The sequence below is a fragment of the Trachinotus anak genome, unplaced genomic scaffold, assembly GCF_046630095.1.
Source record: "Trachinotus anak isolate AG129_WGS33_773 ecotype Australia unplaced genomic scaffold, CSIRO_AGI_Tana_v1 ptg000016l, whole genome shotgun sequence".
Lineage (NCBI taxonomy): Eukaryota > Metazoa > Chordata > Actinopteri > Carangiformes > Carangidae > Trachinotus > Trachinotus anak.
Genome location: NW_027273867.1, coordinates 3090833 through 3114869, shown reverse-complemented (window position 1 = coordinate 3114869; position 24037 = coordinate 3090833). Strand labels below are relative to the sequence as shown.

Genomic DNA, 24037 nt, shown 5'->3' with positions numbered 1-24037 from the left:
AGTGATTAGCAGGATGAAAAATGGGGCAGAGGAGCAGGTTTAAGCAATGAATGAATGAATGAATGAATGAAATGGGCAATGGTGGGAGAGAATATGTGGTGGCTATTTACAAATCCAACTATACAACTAGATGATTAGCTATTAATATATCTAGGACGGAAATCTGATGATTGAATATTACTTTATCTCAACATCAACCCAGTCATGAGCAGACTGTAAAGCTCTCGCCTACTGTGAGTTGGCTGTAGCTGGAACCAAAGCAGCTGAGTGGTAATCTTGATGGGTGGATCTTCCTGGGGGCATCATTCCTGACCAAGGTGACTATTCTGCGGGTGTCTCTCCATAGTTTTAGCTTCAGTTGAAGTCTGCCAGTAGCCTTTCTTTCTGGGACACTAGTCATTTCTTCGTAGGGTTCTCTGCAGGTGGTAGTGGGCAGATCGTGGTAGCTTCCTGTGTTTCTTGCGGGTTAATGTGAGATAACACTCTAATTACTTAACTTTAGGCCTAACTTCAGAGGAGACTCTAAAACGGTCAAAAATCTTCAAAAACTGAGATTGTGAATATAATTTAAAAGCTACAAAAACAGTCTGAGACAAATCTGCTGCTTATTTCAGCTGATTTTGGCTTATGAAAGCAAAAGATCACGCATGCAGAAGAAAAGTTACTTGGAGCATGTGGCAGAAGAAAGACAAAGAACACGTGGACAACAAAAGGATAAAGTGCAAAGAGACAGAGGACAATCACGGATTGTAAAAAACATTGGCAAAGATGGCACGGAGCTAAAAAAAACTGTGGCAAAAAGCCATGTGTGATTTGATCACACCAGTTTTATCACCTGGAGGTTGACACACATTTCAGGGGTGTTAGCCTAATTTATGATTCTGTTATCAAAAGAGGGCAGTGGCAGATATTGATAGCGATATGGGGATCGGTTCACCTGTGGACCTCAGGTCTCCCTGCTGCAGCAGGGGATCCATCTAATAGTGCACTACTAATGTAATTAGTAGGCTAAAGTCAATCACACCATGAATTGCTTCCAAATAAAACTCATTTCATTCACAATATTGTGAATACTTGCCTATATTTTCATGTACATGTTATTTTTCTGGGCTGTGTGAAATCGTTAAAGATAATACAAAATGAATCTGCACACCAAGATGAATTGGTTCAGTCTTGACTCTTGGTTGCAATTTAGAAATGTCATTCTCTATTTTAATTGTATTTTATTTTAAAATACTAGTTTATTTCTATTCTTGTTACTTTTTGCATTTGTGATATATTTTTAGTATTATAACTGTACATGTTGTTATGTCTGTGTGGCTCTCTAAGTTCTGATGTTTAATAAAAAGTTAGTTTGTGCAGAGTGGTGCTTTTTGTTGGGAGGGGGTGCTGAAGGGGTCGAGTTCACCCAGGGCGTCAGACAAGCTAGAACCACCACTGAAAGAGGGACAGAGGAAGAGGGGGAAACTTTAGTGTGTGAGATGACCATTTGACCAATGGTCTGATTATATATATATTAATATATATAATCACAACACTTCATCCGTACTTAAAGAACAACTCATTTATCACCCAACAAGAAAACTTCACTCAACACACTAAAACAATAAAACTAAATTATTTGCAACTATTTTCTTCGAAGTAGCTTTTATTTGTTTACAGTACTCTGCAGGAGCCGTAACTCCATGACAACAGAAAGAATGACACTTCTTCTCTGTATAGGTTGTTGTACCTACAGTAAATGTTGCAGAAATCAATAAGAGAGGCTGTAGTTTGCCTCTGTAATTCAAGACTGCCTGAGAAAGAATCTTTTTGCATGCCTGATCCATCCCTGGCAGTCTTCTGTAGATATGTCCAGACACCCATTGCATTCAGGAGAGACTTCATCTCATTTGGACTGTGGTAATAAATTTCCCACTTCTTTTGCAGTTAGTCTATATTATTTTACCCACAGGTGCCTATACACAAGGTCAGTCACAGATCTCCATTGTTTATCTCTAGCTCAATAGGTGCACAGCTGCTCCACTGCCCTCAACAGTAGTAACCAAGGTTACAGCAGTTACTTATCGATAGCAAGTGTGGGGATATAATAATTAATATATTAATACTGTGAAAGTATCAAAGCCTCACAAATGCACACAGTCTGTATTCAGAAACTGAGCCTTAAAACCGGCCGTCAGGACTTCTGGAACTTTGTGATGTCACAACAAAGCAGTCACCACGCTCAGCCATGCCCAAAGCCCCGCCCACCTGGACCCACCATCCAACCTTGCAGGATTTGGCTTCTCTGAGTGTTTACCTGAAATCTGCTCTATTTTTATTGGATCACTCAGAAAACAGTCAGTGAGAAGAAAAGCTTGTTTAAGATCTGGGACTTTCTTTTTAGATTTAGATGTAGAGTTTTTCTGATCATTTATCTTGAATGAGAAGACAGTTGATGAATTTTGAAAGATGTGGTGACTAATTGTATTTTGTGTCAAAGCAATGAAAAGTGATGTAGTCCACACTGACTTCTGCTGTGAAGAGCTGGCAGTTGTACTGTAAAAACTGGAAATATGAAAATAAAAATGAAAATGCAAATAGACATAAAATAAAAGGCCTACTAAGGCACTGTGGTTTACCACTGTGATCTCAGCATGAAGCCCTGTAATATCTTGTGGCACGGTGTCAAAATCTCTATTTTGATGAAATATTCTAAGCTCAAGGTTCACTGAGTAGCTTTTTCTGGAGATTTTGATTGTATCCACAGCATTCTTGAAAGCACCTCCAAAAGACTGTAAGTGAGTTCCCATGGTCAAAAATGAACCTCCTTACTAAAGATCTCTATTAGGTCAGATTGCAGAAGTTGTGTTTAATTAAATGACGACAAACTAATGGAGACTGGGGCCAGGTAGTTTTATTTCAACATAGGAGTACTGGTTGGTTTCTTGATGCCATAAAATGAAGTCATCATATATAGTCTGCTGTGTGTATTGTACTTGATGGGAAATTGGAGGTGACAGATGACAGCACACAATGCACAGATGGGTTCAATAGGGCCGCAGCTAAGTTTTACAGGTAATTTAGCCCGGCCTGTGGGGATGAGCCGAACAGTTCTGATAAGAAGTCCAGTCCTGCACCAGGTTTCCTTAGACCCCCCCATTGTGTCAAGTTGTTTACTTGGCCACGCCTGATGGTAAGGAAACCAAATAAGAACACTATAACAATGACTATAGCTTCCCTTTGGTACAGACATGAAAGCCACAGTTTAACTTATCATCCAGAAAACAACACCTAAATATATTCATTTTTGTTAGATGACACTTGGATACTGCATTGACCACTTTGGCCTGTTGCTGCGATACATCAGCTGGCCTGTCAACAAACACAAGTAAATGGAGGAGCTGCAGTTTTTCTGGACAAAAACCACTATAAGGTTTACATTTCTCAACCGATTTTGATATTCATTCATTTATTTTTATGATCTATGTAGATTAAACAAAAGTTGTGTTTCTGGATAGTTAGGCTATAATCACTGCTTTCCATAAAGAGTTACATGAACTGAATTATTTACACGGTGGAAAGTCGATTATTGTCCTAAGGAAGACAAGACTCATGTCATGGAAGCATGGATTTGGCTTATTTTCCTTAAGGCTTGTACACGATTTGAATTTTTTTTTTTTTTTTACCATATCATGTAAATATGTTATACTGCTGTAACACCTGAATTTCCCACTGGAGATCAGTAAAGGTCTGTACTGTCTTAATTGTTTTTGTCTGTGCTGCCTCTTGTGGAGTAGGCTATATCTGTATCCTTTCACTGCTATAGAAAGCAGACTGACCGCCATTGGTGTCTCACTGTTTTACTTTATTCATTTTATTTATTTCACGCATTAGTTTTTACAATGCCTTATTAATGCCAAGATTATAATGTAGCTAACTCTTACACTGGTACACACTTCTCTTTATGGAGAGCAGCAATAATAGTCTAAACTATCGAGAGTCTCAGTGACTGCAAACAAAACTTTTTTTGGTATTCCACATAGTCCATAAACCCTTGAATATAAAAACGACTCATTGCTTTAGGTTGAGAAATGTAACCCTTATACCCAAGTGCTTTTTATCCAGAAAATCTGCAGCTCCTCTCTCTAATTGTGTTTGATTACAGCTCAGTCTTGTGTACAGGTTAAACGCATGTATAGGTATAGTGTATAGGCTATATGTGTATGGTTAAGTCCCTCATCATGATAAATTGGCCTTGGTTTTATAACAAACATTATATAAACGTACTCACTGTGACAGCAAGTTTTATTTTATGCTGAAGGCTGAGGTCGGAAGTGATGTCGTCTCTGTTACCCGGTGACTTCACACGGCGGACCCCTCCCTTCCTCAGCGCGCACTCCCGTTCTTCCCTGGAAGGTAAAGACGCGCATCCACACTGCGACCTGAGCATCAGCGAGTGGATACTCCAGCAGACAGGCTGCCCCCACAGCCGGTCCCAGCACCTTTCTGTGATATGAACACTTTCACAACAGCTAATGACTGTGACTGCTGGTGAGGAGACTTGTGTCGCCTGTTGCTCCTGTGCCTGTCTCTGCTCTGTTTGTGCTGTCTGTCCTCTGCTACGGTCGCTGCCTTCATTCGTCTTTGCATGGAGGAATTGTTTTAATATATGTGATTTATAATGTAGATACTGGGTGATTCTAAATGTATACTTTTGCAAGTCACGTTGCATTATAGCTTTTCTGACAATCAGACAACATTGAGCTTTGATTTGGTATTCGGCAGTTCAGGTAGGCTGGTGCGTGATGTTTTCACAGGCGGCGTCCAGCCAGACGCCATTGTAAAAAATCTATTTCATATTTCTTTTGGTAATTGCCGAAACGACACCACATATCAAATATAAACAAATGTAAATTTCAAGTGATCAAAGGCCACACGTTAATTCGTCGTACAATTAACATTCAATCAGATCATAGTTTCCTGTAAATTCCAACTTTATTCCTGCTTCGCCCGCAGTTTCTTCTGATCTTCTCCCAATTAAATGCGCCACGGAGGTCGATAGCAACCAGTGCGAACCGTTCTTAAAAGTTAAAATGATACCGAAATAACTGAAGCTCGATACCTTCATTGGACGCCGAATTACTATATCACTCCTTTCCATTCAGAATCTGGATCTTATTGTACAATTACTCATAATATTGTGTGCCATATAAGACGGATATGTAAAATTACATAATTATTAAATTGAGTTTTGCGTGACGTTCTCTCCATTTATAAGGTGTAACGGGGCCACAGTTTAGACAGTGCTAGGTTTATATGACTGACGATGCTAATAACGTTATGTGTGTTTAAGGCGCTAGACGGAGCTGGGTGTGTGGATTCTGGGCTTACTGCTCTCCCTGTCCTCAGACCCACCGCGGTCAGGACGAGCTGTGTTGATTCATATTTGGTTATTTCCTACAGCCTGTCACATTCACAGCAACCAGACCCCTGACAGATGAGTTCAATCCCACAGCAGTTATGGAGCCCTGTCTTATCCGGACAGAGAGAGCGGTCAGACAAACTCTATTAAAATTGTCCCCTTTAATGCTGCGTTATTAGGCAGTCACTGTCAGGGGGTATTCAGAGCCAAACAGACTGTCAATAACTTTTACAAATAGCTTGTTTTGATAAGGGCCCTGGTATTTTCCTCTGGTAGGAGAACATTGATGGAATAAGAGTTGAACCAGTTCTAAAAGCTTAGGTTAAAAAGCATAGTCGGTGCCATTGCTTCTGTTGAGGAGGGGAAATCTCCTAAAATGTTACGAAGCATATTTGCTGATGTGTAGGATCCTTTACATCTATAATGCAACTTGTGCAGTAGCATGTTCATCGTAGAACTGTTGAGCTGACTGTTTGCTGGGGAGGAGAGCTATAGCTAGAACGAAGATGTTGCATTCACATTATAAAGTAAAAGCAGCTAATCCTCACAATTAAGATGGAAATAGTGAACGTTAATCAGTTAACAAAGTAGGTGTAGAACTACCTGTTTGCACGTGAGGAGACCTGTGGCACAGTGATCCCCAATGTCCAGCATTCATGTGGTTTACATTCCACATAAATCCATAAACATTTATATGAAGAGCGTCCAGTGGCCAGTGCCTAAACAAGCTAACGTTAACCTAAACAAACCACCTTGCACTGGGATCAGACCAGCTGTAAATGTTGTGTGTGGAACATTACCACAACAGATGAATTGTGTGTACTGGATGTCTGTCTCTGAGCTGCTTAGATAAGTTTGGGCTGTTTCCTCCTGTGGCACACTGATCACTGATCACTGACCTCTAATGATCCTAGATACAAAATCTCTCCATACATCAGTTATGGTGTGTGTGTGTGTGTACTTGTACTTGCTACATAGTAAGGACCAAAAAAAAGTATTTTACTAACAGAGTGAGGACATTTTGGCCGGTCCTCACTTTTTGAGACACCTTCAAATCACATGTTGAGGGTTAAGACTTGTTTTTAGGGTTATGGTTAGAATTAGGTTTAGGTTAAGGTCAGGGTCAGGGTTAGGGTTAGGCACTCAGTTGTGATGGTTAAGGTTAGGGTAAGGGGCTGGGGAATGCATTATGTCAGTGAGTGTCCTCACAAAGATAGAAGTACAAGTATGTGTGTGTGTGTGTGTGTGTGTGTGTGTGTGTGTGTGTTTTCCACAAGTCACCACGGACCTGTTGCTGCACCTGCACTTGTCAGTCCATGAGTTGTTGTTCAGAGAATCACATCTCTACTACTATGACAAGTACTGTCACGTTTTCAGAATTTTGGCATTGACTTGGTACCAACTGGTACTGGTGACATTCATACTGTGGACGAACTGTGTCACCAGCTTTGTAGCCATGCAAGATCCAGTCATGAAACTTTATAGGTGTGTAGTTGACACTAAAATGAAGGCCGTGTTCAAGGATGGGTGTGGTCCAACCACCATGTACTGAGTAGTCACGTTGTAATACTGAGTAGTTGTGTAATAGTAATGACTACTGAGTACACATGGGTCAGAATGTCAACATGTTGATGGGTGTCACGGCTGGTGTGATCCCAGTGCAAGATGGTCTCTGGTTTTCTTGATTCCTTGATGTGCTGTTTCCCGGTTAAAATCACAAAGCATATGTAACTTAAGATTATATTTGATTTAGGCAAAGCTTCTCAACTCTGGTGCACTGAGTAGTCTAGACCTGTACTTCTTTCATTTCTGTTGGCCTAAAAGTTGTCAGATTAAAGAATATTGAGTCTAAACATATGGAATTGGCATACGTTTTTAACTATATAATGTGTTCTTTCCCCAAGTTGAGAAAACTGCCAAATTACTGGGGAAAAATCTGATACCCCACTGTTCTCACTAGTAACTGTGGGATAAGGTTCGAACAGACTCCTACAATACGTTAAACAAGACCAGGTCATAACCAAGTGTATGGCTGGACCACTCAGGATCAATGTGCAAAATGGAGAATGTGGATAGAAACTGTTGTGGAATCGCTGTAAACAACCGACATCATTGCGTCATATTTTCATTCATCCCAGTGTCAGCTGGTTTCAGCCCCTTTTGTTTGCTTCTCTCCTGCTCTCTGTGCTCACACGTACAGTGTTTTAATACAGCCAAATTCCCAATATAGCTGTTCTCACTTACGTGTCTATCCGGTGTCTGTTGTCAGACAACGGAACAAGTTTGAAATAGTTATTGAAACGCTGCCCATCATTTCCAAGCTGCTCCCCTTCTGCAAAAATCCTGATTTCCTAACCACGATGTTGTCTGAAGAAATCACCATACACATGAATTAAAGACGAAGACTGTGCTGTGATGAAATGGTCTCTCTGTGAGAAAGTTAGACGTTTCAAAATCGTTTTCTTATTGTGTCTCTCATGTAGTGTCTAGGTAACAAACTACTGCTCCGCCTCTCTGCCACTCCATGAACAGAGTAGACACAATTTTGTCACCAGGTGCTTTTTTGAAAAAAAAAACCTAAAAAAGTCTCTAAATTTAGCAACAAATGTGCTAAGTTGGCACCAAATTGATTTCGAAAGAGTAATGTCCAACTCAGTCATGTGGCATATGTCATACATCAGACAGTCAGTCGCAGACATTCGTGATTATAGGGCCGACTCTGCTGTTGCTCTCCAGCCAACAATTCAGCTGAAGGTATTTTAATGCAGCCAAAATACTCTAATTTGGAGTCATCGTGATCTCTGACCACTGCATGAATTGATTACGTCACATAAACTGCTTGTGGTTAGGGTTATTTATCAGCTACTTATTTGCTAAATCTTATATCTTAACATTTTTACTTCAGAAAGTTTTCAGTTCACTTTTTTGCCCCATTCACTTATTGCACATTTTATTGTGTTGTAGATTCAATTTTGAATGGATAAAATAGCATTTGCAGTCTATACTCAGTAAGGCAAAATTAATAATAATCCAAAGTGAATACATGTTTTTAGAATTTTATGTAAATTTAGAAATAAAAAATGTGAAGTATTCAGACTCTGCTGTGCTTCTCCAAATTGTGGTCAGGTGCATCCGGTTTGCTTTAATTATCCTTGAGATGTGTCTAGAACTTGGTTGGAGTCCAGCTTTAGCAAATTGAAGTGACTGGACATAGTTAATAAAGGCACACACCGCTGTATATAAGGTCCCACAGTTCACATTTCTAAAGTTTTGAGTGTTCCCAGGAGCACTGAAATGGAAGAGGTTTGGAACCAGCAGAAATCTTCCTAGAGTTGGCCATCCAGCCAAGCTCTGCAATTTGAGGTTCTGGAGCTGACCAAGAACAGTCTCAGTGACAGAGTTTCAGAAGTCCTCAGAAGAGATGGCAGAACCTGGCCCCACTTTGGGGCTGGATTGCTGGATGGCTTTTTAATAAATAAGAAAAAGTTCCTAAAAACATGTTTTCACTTTGTCATTATATTATTTTCAGAGTAAATTGATAGACACCAATAGAACGATAAAGTTATAACAGTTGTGGTCTTATTTAAAAAATTTCTGGCTCTTCAGCTGCTTAATACCTCACTGTGTTCACCAGCTGGCTGCTACCTTTGTTTGTTTGTGGTTTCGTAGTCTACAGTGAATTTATCAGTGTTTTCCAAGCTGCTGTTGAAAACAGCTGCCTGCTGTGACTGGAAATGACATTGATGACAGCACTGAAACTGAAGCAAAATAGTGAACCAGCAAATCACAAAACAACAGGAGGTCTCTATAAAGGTCCACAGGGCTGGTGGAAACTGTAAATAATTCTCTATGGATTCATCACTTCATACACATATTGACCAGTGCTTTAAAGGTCCCATATGTTACACTTTGACAGTGTTTTATTTGCAGTGTTGATGTCCATATGTTTGTGGCTTTAAGTACCAAAAACCAAATCAATGTGGTCTTACAGTTCCTCTCTCCCCTCTCTGGAGCTCAGAAGAGAGGCTCTGTTTTCTGAGTGATCCAATAAAAATATAGCAGATTTCAGGTTAACACTCAAAGCAGGGCGGGGCTTGGGGCGTGGCTGAGGGCGGTGACTGTTTTGTTGTGACATCACAAAGTTCATGATGGCTCATTTTAAGGCTCAGTTTCTGAATACAGGCTGTGTGCATTTCTCTGTGGACTGAGGCTTTGATACTTTCACAGTATTAATATAGAACCTAGACCTGCTTTATAATCACAAACACATGGACATCTACCTTTATACAATGTGGGACCTTTAAAGAATAAATTAAATTGTCATCCACAAATATGACTTCTTTTAAACATATAATTGATTTAACTTTAAACTAATCAGTCAACTGATATTTTTGCCTGTTGGCTGATAGACAGCATGTAATCCCTCGTTCTTACAGGCGAGGGGATCTGACCTTTCACAAACTGACCTGTAAGAGCAGAGAAGAGGCCTTGCTGTGACGTTTTGGAGAGTGTAGTGTGTCATACGTGCCAGCCCTTCCTTGTAATCCATCCTGCTGAAATTTTTCTTTTTAAAAAACACTGTGGCAAGCAGGGTGCCAGTAAGTGCCTGTCACCAGCAGGCTAATTCTTCATTTTTCATAGTGAGGTCCTCCCATCTCAGGAAAAGCAAACATACTGCAGGCAATGTTGGTGTAGGCACAAACAACCCTATTTTCCTCATTCTTGCCTCCTTTAAAAGTAGAGCTTTCCTAGTCCACTATCACCCAGTGGTATTACCCTCTGTATGAGTCCAGCCTGTCCATTCATTGTAAGCGTGATGTACAAAATTGACAGTTTGATATAGTAATCCTGCTTCCTGCTCTGTTTTAGCTAATGTATGTAATGTTGCTGTTGCATTAGAGTAGAGCTTTATTCTTTAAAGATATGAAACGCAGGATTTGTCAGTTGCTGTTTGTAAACACACCATTCAAAACTGGACCCTCCTCCTCATCTCAACGAGTGAGAGAGAGAGAGAGTAAATGAATGAATGAAGAGAGGGAGTGGCAGAAAGCCAGCCTCATACTACAGGAGTTTTAAATACCAACCGATTTTGACATTGGGCTGCATCACGCACATAAGGACAAACATTACAGATGTTCTTCTCTCTTATTTCAGACATATGCTGCTAGATTTGAAAATAATGGTGCATCACAAACTATTACAATAATCATGTCAGAGGGAGCCATCAGGGAGTAATGCACCGCCTCGTGACCTCATCTCATGCGGCCGAGTTGCAACAACTTGTAACACTTGTGACAGTTTGCTTTTAATATCTGTCAAGAGTAGTAGCATGCTGGCTAAAGTTAGTGTCAAGCGCTAGAATGTTTTTCATTGTTTATACGTCCATGCCACTGACAGAGAGAGCAGAGGGGAGAGATGGAGACAGCGATGTCACCCAAATACCCAAACCCAGCACAACCAAATACAGAAACTCACTGAAAGTGAAACAGATCACAACAAAAGTGTTTGCAGGGGACACATAAAAAAGTGGAGCCCACAAGTAACGAAGACAGCTACGGGTTCATCACTTTCTCCTGGAAACACTTCCATTGTCGTCTGTGCCACTTGCAGCACGTTTGTGTGTTTGGTTGTGTTGTGAGTATTTGCTGCACATATGTTGTCAAACTGATGAGGATGTTTTCTGCATTTGCTTGTGTTTTGTCTATTTGTATGTGTTTTCCTAAGTTGCAGTGCAGTGAGCTCTCTGGGCCACCGTAGGTTAAGATCTCAGTATGCTTCAAAGTGCATGTCAGACAGTTTTTGCAACTATCCAACAATCACCACCACCTAGACACACTGATTGGCCAACTGTGAGGAGGTTTGAATTTGAGACTGGTCCCATCAGTTCTTATGTAAACAAGTGCCATTATCCAGATTTATATGAATCATTGCATCGAAACAAAGATGAACAGAACAGAAGACACAGTCCTTGGAGATCGGGGAGGCTGTGTGAAATTAGGCTTTTCACTTTGCCCTTTCAGCACAGACTGGATGATATTTCACATAAACTAGCTCATTGGAAGCACACTGAGACCTGAAGATGTAACCTAAAAAAAACTAACTTTTCAACCAAATTTAGCACAGTCCATCTACAAGCCTAGAGCTGTCTAGGACCTTATTCTAAGACAATGCTTTTGGTTAAACAGACAGAAATAAGACTTCACACAGCATATTCATGTCATTGGAAAGGCCCTTCAAGCTAATGGCTCCAAATTCCATGTGACAGCACAATTTTTTTTTAGTCACAGTAGCTGTGAGGCCCCAAGGGATGGCAGTGTCAGTCGTTCCATCACCTTGGTCCAGACTGGAATGTACAACTAATGGATGGATTGCCATTTTGTACATTCATTGTGAAAATGAATCCTAATGGTTTCCTGACTTTCCCTCTAGTGCCACCAGCAGGTCAAAATTTTTCACATGTTTTATGAAATATCTACTGATTGATTGGCACAGTTTATTGTATGGACATTCAAACAATGTATCCTGAAGACCAAGTGACTTTTCCTCAAATACCACCATGAATTTGACATTTTTATTTTTCAGTGAAATGTCGTGCCAGTTGAAAGTGTTGAATGGCTTGACTTAGGTCAGATATTATGTTCCCCTTTTTAATACTTTTTAATAACTTCTCTTTTTATCCAGCACTGTCATCTGGTTAGAATTTCAATTTGTCCAAATACTTATGGTTATGATCAAATACCAGTAAAACTGATGGCATTCCCTTGTCAGAATGCTAACTTGTTAATGTAAGATGGTGAACACAGTAAACATTACCATCAGTGTTAACATTGCTATTGTGGCATGTCAGCATGCTGACATTAGCATTTAGCTTCAAAGGTATAATCCTTAACATTTCAGTTCTGATTGATTCGACTGTAAAGGAAGGTTTTACAGAAAGACATCCAACAGTGCTCCTTGTTGTTATACTTTATGATGGTTATAGGCCCTGTTCAGACCTGGCATGAACATCTGTCACGGGTGGGCCAGACACAAGTGGACAACTCTAAGTACAGGTGTGAATACACCCAGGATGCATTGAGCAAGCATCTGAGATCTGATCACTCAGACCACATTCGGAGGTGGTCTGGGCCACATGTGGCCACATTCTCTGAGCAGTGTGAACAGAAATGTCCTGGGCCACATTGAAGGACTGCTTACTCTACTGACGTCCTCTGCCATAGTCTGAATGGTCCCGCCACAGATTCATAATGATCCAAAAATATTTTAAAAGCTTATTTCATTGTAGCTGTAGCTGTGTGTGGCGCATTGATTCACTCAGCCCCTCCGTGCCCTCTCTCTCTCTGTTTTTCTTACACTCACACACACACACACATACTGACAATGGACCCATCTCACATAGTTGAACCGGCTAATAACAACAACACATTTGGTCTCTGCAAACAAAACTGTATGTGTTTATTTGCATATAGAGCGGGCAAGTGAGATGTGAAGTGGTCACTCGAGATGCATGTGGAGACACATTCTAATGCCAGGTGTGAACTGACATACTCGTCAGTTCACAGAGCTGTCAGAGCTGTCCACCTGTGATCCGAGTGGCCAAGACGCACGTTCAGGGGCCATAGAATATGGTGCTGCACAGCTAAACAATGAACTGAAACTTACCACAAAGCCTCATTATGCTGTGGAAAGCTGCAGATTTAGGTGATAATTCTCTATTTAGTTTCATCACCTTAAGTGACCCCCTTCACATTGTCACATTCATCATGAAAAACATCAGTTATAGCTGCTTTTTAAAATCTTGTGACCCATGCTTTCCATTTGCTCATACAGTGGCACGTAACAGAACAGAAGACTGGAATAACCATCTTGTATACTCCACTCCTAGTCCTGCAGCCTCTGAAACAGTTCAGATCATGGGGGACTGATCTCTCAAATCTCTGTTAAACAACTGGGCCTCATGAGTTCTGTGTTTCTTCACTAAGCCTCGATAATACGATGTATAATGTAAGTTCCTGAAGCAACATGCAACTTGTATTTCACGTATTGTTGATGTTGTGGGCACCTAAAACTTTTTACACAGTCACATTATGAGTACTTTTCTTTCTTACAGGGACAAAAAGCAAGTCCCTATAATATAATCATTACATTTTTGATGAATCAATGTTCTAAGTAATCATCTCAATTCCACGAATTACAGAAGACAAGTAATACAGATATAGAATAGGATTGAATTAATGAAATGAAATTACTAAAGAAATAACTGCATTCATGGTGTAAATAGGCTTTACAGTACATTGTGTTCATATTCTTCATTTTTTCACACTTTGTGATGTTGCAGCTTTAAGGGGGTTCACTCCAAGAACGATAACTAAAATGATAATTATAAATATATTGTTTCAAAGATGGTTTTAACTCAAGTGGATGGCACAGTCCACACCACAACGACAAACGTTCAAATCACATTTAGTGAGTGAGAGTGATTCGAACTCATACATTCAGCCTTACACTCCTTCTCAGCCACTGCGTTCCTCCAGGGAATGTCATCTGGCACCGCCATCCCTGCACACAAGGCAATCACAGTCCAGACTGTTCTCATCTGTGGTTCCCTGATGGTGGAACGAGCTTCCAAGTTCTATCAGAGCAGGGGCGTCCCTCTCTATCATATCCAGTCAGCTGAAATGACCACAGGTGGACTCCATCAAGGTGTAGAAACCTCTCAAAGATGCAAAGCTTCTGACTACTTATGTCGATGTGATATTTCAGTTTTTCCTTTTTAAAATTTCTAAAATTCTGTTTTTTTTTGCTTTGTCATTATGGGGTATGGAGTGATTTTTTTCTTCATTTTAGCATAAAACTGCAACATAAAAAAATGATGGGGTCTGAATACTTTCTGATGGCACTGTATATTATGCTATTATAAGTATAGTTAATCATTTTGAGAAATATGCTTATTCACCTTCCCTCCAAGAATGAGATGAGAAGATTGATATCAAATCTCTTGTCTGTGCATTAAGTCCAGAGCTGAGTCATTATGTGCTTAGCTTAAAAACTGGAAACATGAGGAAACAGCTGGACTGACTCTGTTAAAAAAAAAATACACCTACCACCACCTCTAAAGTTCATTAATTAACACCAGCTAGCCCCCTTGAATCTGGTTGAATCTTTATGTTAAGTTAGGCTTACCATGGAATGGTGAAGTTTCCCAAGTTTCAGACTTGTTCATGTCATTGAACTTAAGACGGTTCTTCGATTGCTGAGTTGGTCATGTTGGTCAAGCGAAAACAATGTTGTGAATTGACAATATAAAACTATATCCATTATATTTGTGTTTAATTACCTTGGCTGTGGGTGTTCGTAGGCCTAGTAAGTAATTCCACCTTTGGACTTTGGTTTCATGTTATTTCCTGTCTTGTTCCCCACATTTTCTGTCTGTATCTTTACTGTTACTAACAAACAAGACAAAAATTAGACAAGACTTTGGCTGACTGTCAAATCCATGTTTTTTGGTTTACTGGTACGACCCAGTCATTAAGTGGGATGTCCAATATGGTATTGGAACACAAAAATCAGAGTTTCCCATTTGTAATTACAACATGGATTTTGATGAGAACACTATTAAGAATTGGAAACTGGTAATTACACTAATCAAGATATGACATGAATGTGAATTGTTGAACTCTTGCTGTCAGACAAGTGAACTTTGCATGTCAGTCGTCTGGTGAGGCAAATCAATTTTCAGGCCAGTTTCAAAAACAGACAAGAAATGTTTTGACATGTTGCTGGCTAGCCCATCATCATTCAGTACAAGTAGTAATTCAAATACTGTAACTATAAGTTGTGCATCCAACTAAAGGAGAAGCCACAAGAGATATTGCATTACTGTATAAAGAATTAGATACAATGTAAAGGAACCTTTTAAATCAGAGTTTCCCATTTGTAATTACAACACCAGCTAGCCCCCTACTTCAGGTTTGACCAAACCACCTGCAGATAAAAGTCAGACAAAATCAGAACAATATTTTCTCTTGTCAACAGTCATTTCTGGTTGATACTGCTGAACAACATAACAAACAAAATGTCACACTAGAATAAAAGCAGGTTATGGACTTCCTAAAAGCTGAATAGTTCAATCTGTCTTTCTGTTTGATCTTTTTTCAGGCCTCAACCCAGCATGATAATATCAGTTCGCACCCCAGTATCTTCAGTGGGCAGTCAGTGAGGACCGGTCACCACTATGCGATGTGTGTAAGGGATCAGTGGGGGTTGTGGCCCCAGGCGGGATGCTGCTGACGGCCGGTCAGCATGACTCTGCTGGACCTGTGGCTGTCACGCTCCATCCCCATGTGCCTGCTCCTTCAGAGCCTTGTCCTCATGGCCCTGTGCTTCCCCTCGGCCAGCATGTGTCCAAAAGGCTGCATCTGTCAACGTGACCCCCACCTCCATGGCCTCAACGTTACCTGCAGCCAGTCCCGCCTCAAAGAGATCCCTCCCAGCCTCCCAGTTGACACCGTTCTGCTGAGGCTGGATCACAACCAGATAGGAGCTGTGCCTGATCAAACCTTCCATGGACTTAGGCTTTTGAGGGAGCTCAATCTTTCATACAATGCGGTGGAGACTTTAGGGGAAGCAGCCTTCAGTGGCATAGAGGCAACTTTACAGGTGCTGGACCTCTCCCACAACCGTATTACTAGCGTACACAAGGATGCTTTTGCTCGGCTCAAGGCCCGCGTCATTGTGGACGATAACCCCTGGCATTGTGACTGTGCTCTCCAGCAGGCTATCAGTGGAATGGCCCACAACCACGAGGCTGCCGCCCGTGTACTCTGCAGGAGCTCAGAGCTTCGTGACCAGGAGGGAAGACCTTTCTTGGCAGTGGACACTGACCTCTGTAACCTGGCCAAAAGGACCACAGACTATGCTATGCTGGTGACCATGTTTGGTTGGTTTGCCATGGTCATCTCATATGTGGTGTATTATGTTCGGCAGAACCAGGAGGATGCTCGACGCCACCTGGAGTACCTCAAATCTCTCCCTAGCAAACCCAAGAAACCTGATGAGGCTGACGACATTAGCACTGTAGTCTGACCGCAATGTCAGTGACTGTGTCCAACATAAACCTAATGAACACCAAATTGTTCACGTAACAGGACCCACACAAATGTTTACTGTTTGTACCACTGGTGATGTGAGCATCAAAACTGCAGATAAATCTTTGTATTCTGGAAATTTTGTTGTATGTCCTTAACAGGGTTTGTTCATGACCGATCTGCGATATGTGAAGTGAGGCCACAGAGTCTAATAGTCTAATGCCCACATTATCTTTTCTACAGAAATTGCTTGTGGAGTTTTGAAAATTTGAATCTCAGGTTTAAATTATAGCATGACAATGGCAGTTTTTAAATACAAATTTGGAATATCTGATAAACAGAAATATATTTGTACGTTGTGACACCATTTGCCATAGCCCTCATTTTATCTCAAAGCCCACGAGTTTTTTTAAAACCTTCTAAACCAATTGCATCTTTCATGCCCCTTAAAATTTCATTTAAATTACAATATCTACAAATTGAAAGTTCCACACAGAAATTTCACATTTCTTAACCCATGGTATTTCTATTGAGACTATTTGATCTATACATTATGTAATATTTTAGACTGTTACAGCTTTGACTATGGGTTACACAGACATAGGGTATAAAACAGTGTTATCTCCCGGCTTTTCTTGAACTACAGTGACCTGTCTTTGATACAGACATATCACAACTAATTTTCACAATACAGACAGGTTGTCAAGAAATATATAGGGAAGGATCTCACATTGTGGCTAAGGAAAATACTGGATGCTATGGAATCCCATTTTTGCAGAGAAAAACTATATTGAAATCTTAAGAAAAATAGAAAATAAAAATGCTCACTTAAAATTCTGTGCTACTAAGTAAACATTTGGACTTTCTTGGGGAAACATTTAAGATACCAAATCAAGGTTTTGATTTACTAAGTCAACTTGCAAGATATACAAAAATATACACAATTGTGTGGTACAAAGTTAAGATTCTGATTTAATTAGTAAAAATTATGACATTTACTGTGAAAATTATGAGACACTAACTCACGAGTAACATGTATTAAATTACTTAAAATGCTTTACTTTTTAAGTCAAAACTAAGAGCTGTTAAGTGAAAGTGGTAGGTAGCTTTAGCTAGCTTGTCAATATTATCTGCTACACCACCATTACAAACTAGGATAAATTAGCTTAGAAACATTGGTCTTCTTACCACAGTTCAGGGTTGCAGTTCTGGCAAGGTAACAGTACAAAAGCCTGATACATGGAAAACCATAGTTTTTGAAACTGTTGGCTATAACTCACAGATGAACTCTGCTGCTCTAAATCTGAGCTTGTTCAGTGTGAAATTGGAGCAAACATCGTCAGCTTGTAATTACTAGTATTTTACATACAAGACTCTTTCATAATATATTAAAATAAGAAAAAGAGAAAGGCCCTGGAAAGGAGACATTGTAGCCTACATGACAAACCATAACATCTTGCACAGTTTCATGGCCACTCCAACTGTGAAATAATTAGGGCTGCCCCTGACCAAAGTTTTACCCTAGTCTGGTAGTTGTCAGTTTAAGCCAATAGCCGACTAGCCGTTGCATGTTTATTATCTTAATTTAATTACTTAACTGTGTATTTTTGAGGGGCATCAGAAAATGGTTTGAGTCCAGAGCTGAGAGAGAATATAATAAGTAACACATTGCAGAGAAATACTAGGCCATAATAATGAGTCTTTAAAATATAACTTTTACAAGCGTGTGCACAAACCAAGTTGTCTGTTGACTTCACTGGCAAAAGCAGTAATGATTCAGAACGTGTCAAAACAAGCAGCAAGGAGAATGAGAGAATACTAAGCGGCTAACATTAGGCTACTCACACAAGTGTTGTTTGAGGTCAACGAATGATAGGCGAACGTTCGCCTGCAGAGTTTGCATGTCACCTTAAATAGGGTCATCCTTTAGCTTCCGGAAATGATTCCACACTTTGGAATTCCTTCATGACGTGCCGGTCTGTAATTACTGTAACAGACTGTTATGTGTTTTCAGGTTGTTCTGACATTTGAGTTGCCGTAAGACAGGAATTGCTGTCGGAGTCCAGCTTGCCACACGTATGTTAGTAAAAATAAAGAAGTTGTTGCTGCTGTTCATTGTACAACGTCTCTAAGTCACATTTATTATTTTATTACTAAATCTGCCCAGTCAGGCAAACCCAAGACGCTCAGTTACATTACTATCTGATAACTGCAGGGACCAGCCGCGTAACGGATGTCTTTCCGTGACTGACTGAGTGACTGAGTGTCACTACTTCCTGTAAAGTTTGATTTTATTTTTTTTCCCTATGACCAACCAACCAATCAAACCCTGGTTGACTAAGACTCTTTTCATCGACTAGTGATTCGTCGACTATTTGTGGGCAGCCCTAGAAATGATCAGTGATTAAAGTTTGCTATGGTATTTGTTCTGTTGTGGTGCCAGTGAACTAAGTGCTATAGAGTTTACAGCAGACCAACAATTCCAGGAAAAGTATAGTGCATTAAACTTTTTGAAACATATCAAACATGAAAAAAATCTAAACAAAATCAAGATCCATAATGTATAAATGCAAATGTTCATTGATTTAACTAGAAGGGTGTCCAGTAGAGTGTATACCTCCACCAAGGTCAAACAGGCCCACACGTCTATCAGATCTTGATTATCTGGATCTTAACCAAATTGTACAAATTTATATCTCAACACCATGATATTTACAATTGATTTTTTACATTACAATCCACACATCATTTCTTGAGAATAATAAAAATGTAAAAAAAAAAAAAAGAAAAAGCTAAATCTGACGAGGTTGTGGAAAGTGATGAAAAAAAAACTCCTGGATCTTCACCAAATTTTGGCCCATTCCCACCAAGTTTGTTGCAAATTGGTTCAGTACTTTTAGTGTATTCCTTACCCTAACAAACAATAATACAATAATGTCATCTTATAACAAGAAAAATTTCTTGTTTGCATGGAATAATTTTGGATGTAACAATGAAAAAAATGTAATGAAAGCATGATATGAAAATATTTTTTCTGATCACCACCACAGTAGTAAATTTACAAAACAACAAATTGCAATTAAGCAAAATCTGACATTTTCAAGCCAGAAATGTTTTAGAAGATAAATATGTAAATTATGTTTCAGAATAGTTAAGATGTATACTTAGATTAGCTCTGAATATTAACTCTGGCAGAAAACTATAGTTTTGCATGGTAGTTGAACTGTACTTGACGAAGACCCTGAATGTTAATGGATAGGAGAAAATAGATATTTGATAGCATTTTAAAGAAGGTGCCCCAGTGGAACTTGTTCCAGGAGGGGTGAGTAAGAAAGCTCATTCTTGACCAAACATAGTGAAATAGTATTTTGACAAAATGATATTAATTGAAGGTAAATTACACAACTTTGCCCTGAGCTTTTGACCATATGCCCCAGTCTTCATAAGTGGTTGTCAAGCTGTCATAACTTGAGTGTACAAAACTTTGATCAGGTGGCATAAATTGGTCATATACTGTATACTGTCATATACTCAAAAAAAGTGTAGGATGATAAGAATCCCACCCCGACTTAAGTCCAGGATGAACCCTGCTAAATCAGCTGGAACCACCAGAACCATCCAAGTAGGACTCGCTTACATGGCTCAGCTTTCTGAACTTACAACCAGTCAACACCTTGAGTTGTCTGGTGGTGCTCCCTAAAGACAGGGCTGCCTATATTTGACATCCTGTGCAACAACTGTAGGGAACACTGCATCAGTTAAGGTTGAATTAAGGAATGAAGTTAAGGAATGAACACCAGAAACATCATCAGACATCATCAGCTGTTTGTGTACATTTAACCCAAACTGGTGATGGGTCAAGGTCATCAATAATCTTTCAGTAGATGGCTAGAGAAAAATCAAGAAGCCCAATCACATGCAACACCAGAGACCATTTTTTCCCTGAACTTAACCAAGTCTTTAGTCACCTAACCCTAGTCACACCTTAGCCACAGTTTATTAGCTATAACCACAAGCTTTCTCTGATGTAGGAAGCAAGAATATTAGAAACTTTGGCACAGAAAGTAAAAGACTTTCTCATTCTGGGGTAATGCAGATTTGTACAATATCAGTGTTTTGCCTGGTGAAAGAAATGTCTCTACAAGGACTTGCTATTGTGTGAATTAATTTCTGTTGGTCATATGATGACGAAACACTGGTCTTCTTACCACAATTGAGCAAGGGCCACTGCATACAACTGAGCAAGGGCCACGGGAGACAAGTTCAGACAAGATTTGCCTGTCCCAGATGAATTTCTTAGATTTGAGGCCTGTTGTAACAGATCCTGTAGTTGGAGCAGTTCCAAGACAGGTCCTGACCACAATGTGAGCTGTCCGAGGCACTACACCAGTTTCCAAACATGTTTGATTTTTCATCAGAGCCAAAAACAAGATGCGCTTGAAGTTGTTCCAAGTCTGAGATGAAAGGAGAGACACAAGGAAACTGTGGGCTTTGGAAAGGAAAGAACACTGCAAAACAAAGCATCATGGCTACAAAGATGGGATCCTCCTGCAGATTGTGCGCACACAAGAGTGTGAAAAGAAGGACTGAACTCTAACCTCTCTGTGTTGTACTAAACATTTCTTCCTTCAGTTTGGGAAGTCTATGTTTGTTCCTGTTGTCAGTCAGTCTTATATGTACATCTGCACTGATCAGAAGTAAGCACAAGACTAAATGTCAGTTTCAGTGGATTCTATTTGTTAGTGTTTTGTGGTTTGAGACAGTCCTTCCCAGCCGGAGCTGGTCATTTTTACAGTGTGCCATTACCAACTCAATTTTTTTCTTACCAGGCCCTGTCAAGGGGAGGAAAGACATATTACATGTGGGGATGTCACAGTATACGATCATCTCAGTCGTCACAAGTTAACACAAACATCCCAATTCCAAGTAAAGGTGCCAATACATGCATCATTTCCCTTTAATAACACTGTGTACTGTAATTTTTTTAGCAGTGGGTGAAGAGAAAATTGATGCTGTCATTTTCTCAAATGGCTTCCCTCCCATCACAGTCTCTGGAGCACGCTAAAGCATAGGACTGGAGAAAGACAACGAAAGTCACTTTTAGTTGTCTCATAAATACTGTCTAATACCTCAAAGAAATCCTCCTCAGTTGGTGACATGTTGGATGGTGGGTGTTGGTGGTATCTTGTAAAATTTCCTTTCAGGTCACGTTTGAATTGTTTGTCATTGAAGTTGTACAGTAATAGTTGTCAATGCAATGTGAATATGTAGGTAGAGAAGACTAGGATCCCTTGTAAATAGGAACGTTGATGTTGTGTGAAATACTTGAAATCCCTTTAATTGGTTGTTCTTAAATGTGCTACAGCCCTTAGCCTTGTCTCATACCCCTCATGACAGGATTAGGATAGTCTATAAAATGCATGACAATGTAATGAAGCACAGTGTAGCCAAGGAACTGAAAGTATTTCTAAGTGCCTGAATACTAACCTCATCATTTTATTTTTTCATTTATGTCTTCTTTCTCTCTGGTCTTTGTTCTGAAATCTTTTCGTTTATGATTCTCACTGTTTCTCAATTTAGCTTTATTTTGCGCGTTGGAAAAAATAAATTGTTATCAACTATGTTGATATAACAACTTGTTAAACTCAATTATACATACCATACTGCGGTTCTCTGTGCACAAACAGCTGTGTGTGATAGACTAATTCACAGTTAAGAATGAAAATGTTAGCACTGACTGTCATGCTTTTGATGTAATGGCATGACATACAAAAAAATGAAATAAAATAAGTTGCATTGGTTCATTTTATTTCTCTGTTGACTTAAAAATAGACAGCTTTGGGCAGCAAATGTATTTCAGCAGTGTGAAAGCCTTTTTCAGGAAGGAGTAGCATAACACAGTGTGACCTTTAATAATATCTACACAGGCTGTGTTTTTCAGACATGCTTTGTTTCCCAGGAGTACACAGCCTCCAAAGACTGCCTTTCTCAAATAGTAGTCTTCCCTCAAATAATGACATACAAATATGGAAAATAAAATATTAATGGTAATAGTATTAAAAGAATGACCACATTGTGTGGTGTTTAATTGGTATACTTGTGTTAAAATAGTCAAATGCAAAAAAAGTGTTCACACACACATAAAAAAATACACTTGTAGCATAAAAGAACTGTTCATATTTTGTGTTTGGACTTTTGTTGATTTCCTGTTTTATTTTGAAATTACTTCCCTTGTGTGTCTCATGGTAAATTTGTTTCCTGTCTTTGTCAAGTTTCCTCTGCCTAATGTATCTCACCTGTGTCAGTCATCTCTGCCTTTCCTTTGTATTCAAGGCTGTGTCTTTACCTCAGTCCTTGTCAGTTCATCTGTTTTGTTCCTTAGTTTTAGTTTCTCTAGTGTCTCGTGCTTCTGTCCACTTCCCCTGGTTCTTCCTCATGCCTCCATTCTCTTTTCCTCAGTTTTTGCCTAGTTTGTTTTTGTTTTCTTACCTTCATCTTCTTGTAAATCTGTTTTGTTATTAAATAGCCTCCTTTGCACCAACCTGCCCCCATGTTAGTCTGCATTTGGATCCAGAACTTCTAAACCAGTGTTAACATGTGTAAAGCATGTATGAAACATTGCAATGGTCCAAATGACTGTGTATCTCTGTCATGAAAAACACAATATTTCCTTCCTGGGGCCGGATGTCAATATTTTGAAAACAGGGCTCATTTTATTCATAAAACCACACACAAAGGGCAAAATATCTCATATACCCTACAAAATGAAGCACTGCATTCATAACTACACAAATACTAAAAATCTAACTTTTGCACCAAATGGCTCACACTTAATTCATATTACATGCACCTGTTTATGATGTGATAAATGATATTTTGACCAGCAGCAATTGAAAGATGAGCATGGCAAATGTTATGTTGATATGTTATTACTTATGATAACACGCATAAAAAAATAATAATTCGATTTTTTTTTAAATTGCATTTTCCTTTTCTTCCTTCCAATTTGCTGAAGACCCCCTAGAGCCCCCTGGTGGCCCCCACTTTGAAAACCAAAAGAATCTAAAGAATCTAAAATGCTTGGTCGTCACATATATGACAGCCATGAAAAATCTGGCCATTACATAATCCAATAATAATTACAAAAACCCAAGCATTACATAACTGTGATGTATGTGCAGTTTGTAACAACAGAAAAGGTGTTTTCAGCACCAGCTAGACTCATTCCACTGCCTGATGGACCATTCTGACACCTTATGGCTGACTATGTGGACATGGGAGTCCAAGGCAAGAGGTACATGTTGGTTGTGGTAGATAGATACAGTCCCTAAGCAGAGGCAGTGCTAACAAGAGGCCCAGATTCAAACATTCAAACAATGTGATGAAAAGCATTGCACGGGATTTGAACATCAGGCAAAGGTCAGGGTGTGTGTAACATCTGCAATCACAGGGAATGGTAGAAAGAGCCAAACGCCAATGTCCAAAAGCAACAATGTTTTGTCTTGACCTTGGAGAATTTTTGACCTAAGACAAGGGGATATATTTG

General features: G+C 39.6%; 1 protein-coding gene across 1 annotated transcript; it reads left to right on the top strand.

Moving 5' to 3' along the window:
- Window positions 1-4374: 4374 nt before the first annotated feature.
- lrrc3b (leucine rich repeat containing 3B) lies at window positions 4375-22293 on the top strand. The gene is made up of 2 exons (XM_071500670.1): window positions 4375-4533; window positions 15563-22293. The coding sequence occupies exon 2, from the start codon at window positions 15707-15709 to the stop codon at window positions 16487-16489; it is 783 nt and encodes a 260-aa protein (XP_071356771.1). The 5' UTR covers window positions 4375-4533; window positions 15563-15706; the 3' UTR covers window positions 16490-22293.
- The last annotated feature ends 1744 nt before the right edge of the window (window positions 22294-24037 follow it).

What these genes read in the sequence shown, in the direction of transcription:
- lrrc3b (XM_071500670.1), top strand. Translation starts at nt 15,707, where the DNA reads ATGACTCTGCTGGACCTGTGGCTGTCACGCTCCATCCCCATGTGCCTG.